The sequence below is a fragment of the Sus scrofa genome, chromosome 4, assembly GCF_054392235.1.
Source record: "Sus scrofa isolate SSC_HxYL_T2T_F1_AM1 chromosome 4, Sscrofa_HxYL_maternal_Yorkshire_Landrace_v2.0, whole genome shotgun sequence".
NCBI lineage: Eukaryota > Metazoa > Chordata > Mammalia > Artiodactyla > Suidae > Sus > Sus scrofa.
In genome coordinates, this window is record NC_139386.1 from 86,243,652 (window position 1) to 86,255,930 (window position 12,279).

General features: G+C 39.7%; 1 protein-coding gene across 4 annotated transcripts in view; it reads left to right on the plus strand.

Annotated features, from left to right (window-relative positions):
* The window catches only part of NME7 (NME/NM23 family member 7), a 278,798-nt gene extending 266,914 nt beyond the window's left edge, over positions 1-11,884 (plus strand). For all 4 annotated transcript variants that reach the window (XR_014843894.1, XM_021089441.2, XM_085022464.1 and 1 more), the window contains one exon: positions 11,599-11,884. Coding sequence is in view for 3 of the 4 variants with exons in the window: in XM_021089441.2 (XP_020945100.1) it covers positions 11,599-11,631 (33 nt within the window). In the remaining variant the exon portion in view is untranslated. The remainder of the gene's footprint in view (positions 1-11,598) is intronic.
* Positions 11,885-12,279: the final 395 nt, after the last annotated feature.

Below are 12,279 nucleotides of genomic sequence, written 5' to 3' on the forward strand. Positions count from 1 at the left end.
ACTGTCCACCCACCAGGAGCGCTGACCACCCAGGCTCATGGCCATTGTCTCAATTCATCTTTCCCAGGGGCCATGTAACAAGCTCTTTGAACACATCAATAAACTTGAAATTTCATTTGAATATATTTAGCCCAGAATAACTTTTTTTTGGAAGTAACAGGAAGAAATATTTTGTAGAAAAATATGGCAATTGCCTTTTATAACATTATTATTAAAGATTAAAAAAATATTCCTCTGAATCTCTAGCTTGCCCTTCAAAAGATATTATCAACATTAATTCTAGCCATTTTGACCCTTTAAATTTTTGGATGTAAGGAAGTCTTTTTTTCTTAAGGCTTAAATTATCTCAATATTTGCCCTCTCAAATTATTTCTGGATTTAGTGGAAAAGTCCATTCCAACTATCCCCCTCAAATATATAAATACTCCTGATTATATATTCTGACTTCTTTGATCTGATTTAAGAGCTTTTAAAACTTTTCTAATGTTTTTCTAAAAGTGATGTCCTATCTTCTAAATAACTTTAGCTGCTGTTTTCTAATTTGATTATTTTTCTCTTGAAGCTTTTCAAACTGAAATGTGTGTGAAGTATAGCAATGAGAACTTCTCAAGAAACAAATATGTGTGGTTCGTTTGTTATTTGTTTTGTTAAGGATACTGTAACTCCTTAGGTTTAATTTCCAGTACCCTTTATGAGGTCAGTCTGCAGCAATGGCCTCCTGGACAGCATTGCCTCTTGGGCCCAGGTCTTTAGGGGACCGTCGGGACTTAGTTCAAGATCCCTTTCCTGAGTCACCATTTATTGTTAACAGAACTCACTCTATGAGGCTGCTTTGATTTCTTTCTCATGAATACCCACGATGGCCCTGTTGAAGTTCACTGCCTCCTTTTTGCCCACATCCCCCATTTCATTGTGTGAGGTCTTACCCATCTCTTTGGCACATCAGTCATATTGAGGGCCTCCAGTGTACTAGCAAAAGCCAAGCTAACTGGGAGATTTCATTCTTTCCTTCAGATCGCTTATGACAATATCTCATGGGCTTGGTTAAAGGGTGATTCTGATTTACAGCCAGATTGAAAATTACTCCTCTCATGAATTGATTATCACATTTACATTTCCTTTTCTTATTTAAAGGCATTTTTAAAGTTTCAAGGACAGAATGTGTTCCCTATCAAAAACCTCTCTTCTATAGGAGGTTAGCGAAAATGAATTCCTAACATGAAGTGTCAAGTTCACCTGAGTTTTCTCCCCTGCTTTCCTGATATTGACAGGTGAGCCCCTTATCTTCACTGTAACTGACTTGCAGCAGAGCCCCTCCTGAACTGCTTTGGAAAATTTATAATTTGTACAATGTGCTGCAACTTTATAAATCCACCCAGGAGTTCCCGTCGTGGCACAGTGGTTAACAAATCCGACTAAGAATCATGAGGTTGCGGGTTCGATCCCTGGCCTTGCTCAGTGGGTTAAGGATCTGGCATTGCCATGAGCTGTGATATGGGTCACAGACGCGGCTCGGACCCTGCGTTGCTATGGCTCTGGTGTAGGCCGGTGGCTACAGCTCCAATTAGACCCCTAGCCTGGGAACCTCCATATGCTGTGGGAGTGGCGCAAGAAAAGGCAAAAAGACTAAAATAAATAAATAAATCCACCCATAAACGTGTATACACATCAATCCCAATGAGATAGGTCTTATTATCTTCAATTTTTAGATGAAGTATAGCTTGAGAGAGCTTACGTGCTTTCCTAAGAACATAATAAAATAATAGCCAGAATCAAAATCAATTCTTCCAAGTCCAAATTCAGTATTCTTTCACTCTACTATGCTATTTTTTCTACTGATTAATATTTTATTTTGAAATAATTTTAGACATTTTAAAAATTGCAAAAAAATATGAAAAACTTCTCTAACCCCTTTACTCACATTCCCCAAATGTTAAGATTTTACCATGTTAAAAAATACTAATGTTTTACCATGTTGCTTAATCATCCTCTCACTTCTCTCCTTGTATGCATGTGTATGAATTTATTTATCATATATATGTATTTAACAGTAAATTACATCTGTGATTCTCTCTCTTCTCTCAATTCTTCAATGTAAATTTCCTAAAACACAGGTTATTCTCTTCTATCACCACAGAACATCGATTAGAAATCAGGAAATTAATACGGTACTACTATGTACAGACATTTAAATCTTTTTTCTCAATTTTTTAAGTTTTTTAATTGAATCGTAGTTGATTTACAATGTTGTGATTATTTCTGCTGTACAAGGTGATTCAGTTATACATATACACATTTTCAGGTTCTTTTCCCATATAGGTTATTACAGAATATTGGATAGAGTTCCCTATGCTATATAGACAGTTAAATCTTACCAGTTTCACCCACAAACGTCTTTTGTAACAAAAGAAAAAAAAAGTGTTTCTGGTATAGGATCCCTTTAAGGGTTACGTGTTGTATTTGGTTGTGTCTCTTTACTGTCTTTGTCTGCAAAGATCCTCAGTCTGCCTTTGTTATTCATGACCTGATTAATTATGCAGGCTCTCCCCTTATAAGCCAGAATTGCACCTGCAGTTTGGGTTCTCAGAGCATGATGGAACTGCTCAGAAACCCATGGCTTCACTGATATACAGCAGGACAGGCTATAGGATTGTGACAATATCAGAGAACCAGTGATACTTATTCTATAATACCATATGCTGCACACTTTTTAAAATGCATTCCATATATTAACTCATTTGATCTTTACATCAACCTTATGTAATACATTATTATATTATAGATGTGGAGCATGAGAAACTGAGAAGTTAAGTAACTTATTCAAGGTCCTCCAGCCAGGAAATGGCAAGGCGAGGAGTCAAACCCCAACAGCCACGTTCCATCCTAACCATGAGCTCTTAATCAGTATAAGCAGGGGCCAAGACAGTAACTGAGTCATGTGTGCTAAGGCAAGTTGTTAGCCCTGAAAACGTCAGCCTCATCAACTGAAAAATGGGACTAATATAAGTACTTGAGTTGTAAGGATTAGATAAGATAACCTATTAAAGCGTTTAATGTATAACAAGGACTCTATTTTTTAAGACTACGTGGAATTTTAAATTTTATTGAAATACTATCTGTGGCTCCCACCAAGATATGGTAACTGTTAGAGAGCTGTTTTAGTCATTGGGGGTGGGGAAAAGGGAACAGAAGTGACAAACATCTATTCATATTTTTAGATTTTCTGAGGGTCTGGGGAGGGACTAGCTACAACCAAAACCACAGTCACAAAAAACAATTTTAGAATGAATTTCTAGAAAGGACTCCTGCATCTTTAGCTATATTAGAGGAAAAGGTATATATTTCCCGTAAAAAGAAAGGTCAGCACCACTATTCTGGGCTGAGGGATAACTTCCTTCCACCTTTAAAGAGGCAGATATTGTTATTAGTAGGTGGCAATCAAAGGAATCAGAAGAACTTTATAAGAGAACTCTAAAAACACTGGGTTTACAGAATTACTGAAATGTTTAGCCATTTCAATGTAAAGTTTTCATTTTATCTTAAAAGATTTTAAATGTGGCCTCTGAACCAGTGGGGAAGATAAACATATATGAAGAAGCGAAGTCAGGACTAAGCTGGTTCAACTCTATGATTTTGTAGCCTGTAGACAGATTTGAAGGAGGTACTTTTGCAGAGATTTGGAGGGCTTTTAGCTTAGATGGTAGGCAAGGACAGATTCTCCATCTTTTTTATATCAAGGCGTGAATATTTCCCCTGAGTCCTGCCGTCTGGGGAACCCTAGATCTCCTTTAGCTACCATCTTTTCCCTCATAGCACTTTACTTCTGAACTCCATATTTGGAGAGCTGAAAATAAGTGCTGACTTGTAGAGGGAAGACAAAGAGGGAGAGAGGGAAGGCAGGAAGAGTTCAGAAAGGATTCAGGCTCACATACTAAGGCCTGCTGGTAGCCCGCTCCAGTGCAGCCCTGGCCCTCTTCCCTCACCCCTGCCCCAGGGCTTAGGCGTTCCCTCCCCAGGCCTCTGTTCCTCTCATGGCAAGTCTGCTGGCTCTCATCTTCCAAAGCCAGCCTCCCCCTGCACCTTCCCTGACCCACCAACTCTCACCATAGATCTGTTCATTGCTTATTTTGTAAGCAGCCTTTTTAAGCACATTTTCCACTCAGCTGGTAGGAAAACCATGTGAAGGTAGCCCTAGCACAGAGGCCTGGGGCTACAAGCAGAACTGTTGCAGAATGGAAATGTGGGGCCCTTTGTTCAAAAATTAAGAATTTCAAGAGAGAGACCATGGAACATTAAACCAGGCATGGGTTTAATGTTAGAAGTAAGCATGCAGCCCTGTGTGTCGGCACACGTTACACACCCATGAAGCCAGCTCTGGCTGTGAGGGCCCCAAGTGAGTTAAAAACCTGTTTCTGTTCTGAATAGGCTGATGTATTTAAAAATCAATATCCTGTTATTGGAACATTAACAAAATTGTACCTCAGTCAAACTCAGATTGATTAGATTTTATCTGAAAATCTATCCAGTATAATGGCACAGGTACACATATTCTGCTTTGGTGCTGAACTCCATCACAGTAGGATAGACAAACTCTGTAAATGTCCAAGCACATCTATACTATGGTTTAAAAGGAGGATAAAAAGTATTTTTGTTGCTCACCCAACTTTAAGAACCACTGGAAAACAGACACCTATGCTGCACCTCCGGGGTGTCTGATTCAGCTATCTGTGGTGGATCCCAGGCTTCAGGAGCAGTAAGTTTATACCAGAGACTCTGATACAAAGCTAGAGTTAATAAAACATGCAAGGAGGTTTCATGCTAGCTTCATATACTAGAAGTTCCAGTGTGGGAGTGGTGGGCAGAGAATCACCTGCAGTGAGATCCATTTTTGCAATTGCATTGTGTTTAGGACACAGACGAGATGTTCTCTGGAAGCCCTTCTTTAGTCTATACTCTAAGCAGTTACAGAAAATGTACATTTATTTGAATTACATTCTTAGAGAATTTGCAGTAATTTGTATACAGTCATCAGTGAATGCAGGGACTACTCCATGGGAGGTCACAGAGCCAGTGTGACTTTGAGTTGGAAGACACAGATTCCAACTTACTGTACAGGATAGTCTCAGAGCTTTGAGTCTCAGGATCCTGCTCTGTATTGAGATAAGGGGGATCAGCTCCACAGAGCTGTTGTGAAGGAGATGAGGTTTATAGATGCAATTAGACTGCACACTGTGAAATGGTTATTAATGTAAGATGTTGTTTTTATTTAAATCTAATAGTGATGAAGACAGAACAAATCCTCATGTTAATCTTATTAGTAAAGTATCATTACCCATTGGCATAGCAATTGTATATTCAGCTAAAATTTGCCCCTTCTTCATCTGTGTCACATCCTACTTACTCATCCTAAAGACTCAAATGTTAACCCATTTATGAAGTATTGTGTGTTCCCACCAGCAGTGAATTATTCCCACTTACACCTTAGCACACTATAGTGATTTTACTTGATTACATGGGCTTTCCTCTTTCCAGGCTCTAAGCTTTCCAAGGACCAGGTCTCACCCATTCATGAATTATCATGAATGGGATGTGCTCACCATGTTCAACGAATGATTGGCAGAAGTAGGGAAAGGATTTCGTATAGGTGAGAATAGTTTAGGCCATTTAAGACCTTTAGAAGTGTGAAGGCAAAAATGTCATAAGAAAAGGGATCTTGCTTGTCTGCGTGAACCCTTCCCTCCCCCAGTTCATCCTCAGTGCTGGGCACATAGTAGGTAACTTGTGAGAAATTTGCAAATGAAAGAATAGAAGAAAGGCCAGCTCTAGGCAAAGGTTTCTGTCAGCATGGACTTCTCATGCCATGCTTCATTTCTGGTGGTGCAGCCCCAGTGTCTGCTAACCTTATTCTGTTCCCTCACCACCCAGTGGTTCCAGTCCTGAATCATCAGCACTGCCCCAAGGCCTGATTCTCACTCACTGGTCATTTTAGACCCCTACCACCCCCACCTCCCGCTCCTTATTTGAAGGAATGGATCCTATATCCCCTTGCTGTAGGACTGTTCCTAATACTTGCTAATTTAGTAACCACAAATCCCTGTAACAAGTTATGGGCGCTAAAGGGTCACCTTACAGAAGAATGAAATATTTGATTCCTGAAGCACTTAAATCAAAGGATGAATCCAGTAGTGACTATAGCAGGCATTGTGGACAACTGAATATACTTGTTTCAGCACCTCCTCTTTCCTGGTCTGGATTTCAAATCACTCAGTGCCTCCTCTTCCCTGGTCTATAGAGGGCCAACACTAGAGGAAGATGATGAGCAATTCCTTGGAAAAGGCAGCCCTTTACAGACCTTTTGTAAGACTCCCGATTTTATGAAATCCCATTTTTTAAAAGGTTTTGTGGTGAAGCAAGCTGGAGATAGTAAGTCCCAGTTTTATTATAATATGGGCCTTTTCTTAGGGTGTCAGATTCCTTTGTGGCTAAATAGAATAACTGGATTCTGTATTCCTTCATGAGATACTTAATCTCTCAGAACAGACCAATGCTGATAGTCTATGGAGAAAAACACAGAACTAAAATATGAACCAAGACATCTGCCTTGGTTCACCCCTCTTCATTTCACATTGGGTGCTGATTGCAAGCTTCAGTTGGGAGAACAACAGGTTTTTCTCTCATTATCTGTGGGTCATCTTTTCCAGTGCTGAGCCTCTTCAGACGATGGCAGATAACATGTCTGGTTAATGCTAGTTCCCTCTTAAAGAAGAAAAGAGAAAGTCCCATTTTCTCTGAATTTGAAACCAGAATCACTTTATTCACTCAATTACGACTGTTCTTAAATGCTCCTTGGATGATTTCCCTCCATATCGTTTTCCTCTGTCCTCAGTCGTGGGTTTTCAAGGTAACCTCACTCAGTTCTCCTCCATGGGCCAACTAGAAACTGATATTGAAGTGTTACTTGTTAAGAAGCCTGAAGTTGGAGCTATCATTGGACTTTGAAAGATTTTAATAACTGGATTTTCATCTATGATCACTGATAATGTTTTTAATTTGGAGTTGGAACAGTTCCCTCTGGTAATAAGTGCAACTTGAGCAGACAAGGTGGGCTTTTGTTCTCAAACAGAGTTCAACTTAGATTTTGCCCAAACAGGTACAGAACCAAAAATCTTGGCTTCTGTTAATGCTCTATTTGGGGGCAAAGGTTCCTACATTCTAGTTATCCTTTATTACCTTCATGAGTTTTACCATATCTCAGTACCACCTGAAATTGTATTTGCTATTTTTCTTTTTTTTTTGTCTTTTAAGGGCCTCACCTGTGGCATATGGAGATTCCCAGGCGAGGGGTCTAATCAGAGCTATAGCTGCTAGCCTATGCCAGAGCCACAGCAATGCCAGATCTGAGCCGCATCTGCGACCTACACCACAGCTCACGGCAACACCGGATTGTTAACCCAGTGAGCAAGGGCAGGGATCAAACCCGCAACCCCATGGTTCCTAGTAGGGTTTGTTTCTGCTGCACCAGGATGGGAACTCCACTATTTTTCTTTAAATCCATTCATTGTTATACTTGAATCCATTTATTTTCCATAATGGAAATGTTTATTTGCCCTAAATGGGAAACCATTATCACCTGTCCTTAACTGAAGGTAATAACTGCAATAAAAACAAAAGTTATAAAATTCTAGCTAGATAATATTGCTTGCTGAAGCTTCTGAGCCCCAAACCTAACTCCCTTTATTTGAAAGGAGATTAACCTGGGTTGAGGCCAAACTAGCACCACACTGAAACTTTCCTTCAGGGAATATGATGGATTGAAAAAGAAAACAAGAAAGAGAGAGAGTCCTTTTTTTCCCTCTATTCAGTAAATATTCCAATACCTCTGATTCCAAGTGGTACTCAGCTCATGTTTGAGAAACACTACCTTTGAAAAACTCATTCCTTTTATATGGTGTGAGGAATTAAATATTTGATTGACTGGACTTGTATGAAGACTCCTTTCCAGGATATGATAATACACCAAAAGTAGATGGCATTTTTCCTACACCTAAGAAATGTGTCATCTAATAAGAAATGGAGTTAACTGACAATATGAGAAAGTAATGATAAACATATGGACACAAGAGTTCCAGAAACATGGAGGTTAATACTAGAACCTGAGCTGCAGAGGGTCACTCCTGGATCTGTCCACAGCAGTTAGAAGAGTGCTTGGCACAGAGCAGGCAACCAGCAAATGTCTGAGTCAATACTAACCACTCCCCCAGTCTCCTAGTGGACACATAACCGCTGTCATGGGTGGGGAATAGGTTAGCACCATTCCCCTAGAGAGGTTACACGGAAGCAAGATTTGGACAGAATCTTGAGGGAATAAGCAGAAAGCACACACACATGCACTCACTAGCACAAAGAATAGAAGATACAAGTTATGTATGAAAGCAGTGGGTTAAGTGTGTCGAACCAAGGCTGTAACCTGAGAACAGTCTCAAACATACAAACTACCTTCCAATTTGAATAAATACTCCCCTTTTTTCAGACCTAGAGCCATTCCCTCTTTCTTGCTCATAAACATCACACATAGAAGACTTATGTACACTCTGCAAAATGAGTTATGTTTCAGCAAGACAAACCATCTTCCATTAGAGGAACAATATCTTTGGAGTTCCCGTTGTGGCGCAGTGGAAACAAATCCAACTAGTATCCATGAGGATGCGGTTTGATCCCTGGCCTTGCTTAGTGGATCGGGGATCTATCGTTGCCATGAGCTGTGGTATAGGTCGAAGACATGGCTATAGCTCCTATTTGACCCCTAGCCTGGGAATTTCCATATGCCATGGGTGCAAAAGCAAAAAAAAAAAAGAAACTATCTTCTATTTCAGGAAACATAGGGGTTGCTTTTTGAGAAAAACCAGCTTTATATAGGTATGTTGTTCGTTTATGATTTTGCTCTTTTCCTCAATTGTTAAGGAGGGCCCCTAAAAACTTTGCAGGTAAGCAGTTGAACCATTTTCCATAGTTCCCTTTTGCTATTTTTTTGTTAAATGGAGTCATTGTACCTCTGGTATTAATTTGCCATCACAGGATTTGCTGCTCTAGAGATAGCAAAGTCTCAGGTACTATTTTTAAAGAATAAACAAGAGAAGCAGATGACCAGGGAAATAAATGCGGGGAAACAAGGTGGGAATTTAAATTGTTACTGCTATTTCTGAACAAACAGTGCTATCATAGAAATGGTTGTGAGCCTCTGGGTCTGTCTCTCTGCAAGAGGGGATCCCAACTGAAGAAGCATTTCAGCTTCATACCAAGGATTTGTCAGGACTGGCCTGGAGGCAGGGAGGATTGACATGAGCTGTGGCTGCACAGGCTTTGTGAAAAGTTTCTGTTTTCTGAAATTCAGTGCCACAATTTTAGTTTGAGTATCTCCCATGTGGGTTAAATGATACTAAATCTTCAGCTCAGTTGTACCTGGAGAATGTTTTTCAGAAAGCTCATTTTTGTCTTCTTTCACACTAAGGCTAATTTTTAAATATACAGCTAAATAAGGACTTAGGCCAAACCATAAACCAAAAAGCAAAGTATAAACCTTCGTCACTTACTGAGCCTCAAACCTAACCTCACTTTTTTTTTCACATGCTAATTTTACTTCAGTTATACAAATATATATGTATGTAAATACATACATATGCACACATTATTTTTCATATTCTTCTCTATTATGGCTCATCACAAGATATTGAACAGAGTTATAGTTCCCTTGCTATGCAATGGAACCTTGCTATTTCTATTTATCCATTCTATATGTAATAGTTTGCATCTGCTAACCCCAGACTCCCAGTCCATGCCCCCCGCTCCTGGCAACCACAAGTCTGTTTGCTATGAGTCTTTTAATTTTTAATTTATACTGGAGTGTAGTTGATTTACAATGTTGTGTTAATTTCAGGTATACAGCAAAGTGAATCAGTTATTCATATACATATATCCATTCTTTTGTAGATTCTTTTACCATATAGGTTATTACTGAATATTGAGTAGTGTTCCCTGTACTATACAGTAGGTCCTTGTTGTCTGTTCTATGTATAATAATGTGTATATATTATCCCAAACTCCTAATTTATCTCCCCCAAACCTTCCCCCTTTGGTAATCATAAGTTTGTTTTCAAAGTCTGAGTCTGATACTGTCTTGTAAATTTTGAGTTCACTTATATCACTTTTTTATTTTTATTTTATTTATTTTTTTGTCTTTTTGCCATTTCTTGGGCCGCTCCTGAGGCATATGGAGGTTCCCGGGCTAGGAGTCGAATCGGAGCTATAGCTGCCAGCCTACGCCAGAGCCACAGCAACGCAGGATCCGAGCCGTGTCTGCAACCTACACCACAGCTCACGGCAACGCCGGATCGTTAACCCACTGAGCAAGGGCAGGGACCGAACCCGCCACCACATGGTTCCTAGTCGGATTCGTTAACCACTGCGCCATGACGGGAACTCCCACTTTTTTAGATTCCAGATGTAAATGATATCATATATTTGTCTTTGACTGACTTCACTTAGTATGAGAATCTCTAGGTCCACCCATTTTGCTGCAGATGGCATTTTTTTTTTAATGGCTGAATAATATTGTTTTATATACCACATCTTCTTTATCCAGTCCTCTGTTGGTGGACATTTAGGTTGCTTCCATGTCTTGGCTATTATATACAGTACTGTTATGAACATAGGAGTGTATGTATCTTTTCAAATTATAGTTTTATGTGGATATATGCCCAGGAGCGTGATTGCTGGATCCTAGCAATTCTTAGTTTGAGGAACCTCTGTACTGCTTGCCACAGTGACCATCAATATACGTTCCCACCAACAGTGTAGGAAGTTTCCCTTTTCTCCACACCCTTTCCAGCATTTGTGATTTACACTTTTTAATTAGGGTCATTCTGACAGGTGTGAGGTGATAGCACATTGTAGTTTTAATTTTCATCTAATAATTAGCAATGTTGAGCATCTTTTCATGTGCCTATTGACCATCTGTATGTCTAAATAGACATTTCTTCTGCCTATTTTCTTTTTTCTTGCTTTTTAAGGCCACATCTGTGGCATGTGGAAGTTCCCAGGCTAGGGGTCAAATCAGAGCTGCTGTCGCTGACCTACACCACAGCCACAGCAACGCAGGATCCTTAACCCACTAAACAAGGGCAGGGATCGAATCTGCGTCCTCATGGATCCTAGCCAGGTTTGCAACCCACTAGCGCTACAACGGGAACCCCATTCTGCCCATTTTCTGATTACTAACCTCACTTCTTTTATAAACAGAATTATTAACAACTTTGACATGATTTTTTTTAATAGCCACATCTCATGAAGGACTAGCAGGAACCAAAATTTCATGTTTTCTAAACTGAGTATTGCTGCAAAATAGTTCTAAACTTGAACTTTAAAACTTCATTGATTGAATCTCTGCCTCCGATTAACCTAGCTGTCCCTTGGGGGAGGGGCGTGTGCACTTTGGTGTTCCAGTGTCCAGAGTCCTCGCCCTGCTCTTGGCCTCCGCCTCCGTTGGGTGGAAAAGGCCAAACTTCCATATGAACTAATGAAATCAATGTGTTTGTCTTTCAGGTTCAGTATTTCTTCAAGATCTTGGATAACTAGCAGTAGAGAAAGAAGTCACAGGTTGGGACATTTAGACAAGAGTGAATCATTCACATGAGAAATGTGTTCATTCTTTTATTGTCCATTGTTTTAACCTGACTGAATACAAGATCAACAAGAGCACTGTACTCCTGGCAATTATGACATATGTTAGAACATGGATTTTGCACTGTAGACAACATTTAACACCAGTCTATGGGGTACTGCATTGCTTTTTATAAAGTCCAAAATAAAGATTTTTTTTTTTTTCAAACAAGTGACTTTGGTTTATTTCATACATTACACTTTTTCTTGCAGAAAAAAATAAAATTGTACAACTGCATAAATATAAAATTCTTCCACCATGAAAATGGTTAAAACATTCATAAAGACACAGCACCAGCATGTGATGCCTCCAGAGAAAGGAAAAAAGGAAAGTGAAAGAAAATGTACAAAGCAAATTAATCCACCCTATCACTAGCCAAAGTGACGGGTGCTCCAGATCTCATACACAGCTTCGAACGGACTGGAGGACAGGGGAAAAGAAGTCAAGACAGCATTCAGTACAAAGCACAACACAACCCATCACCTTTTTGAGATTTTCTGTAGTGTCACTTAAAATTTAAAGGGCAGTTCCCCCATGACAGCCCAGCCCACCCACCCCCCCAC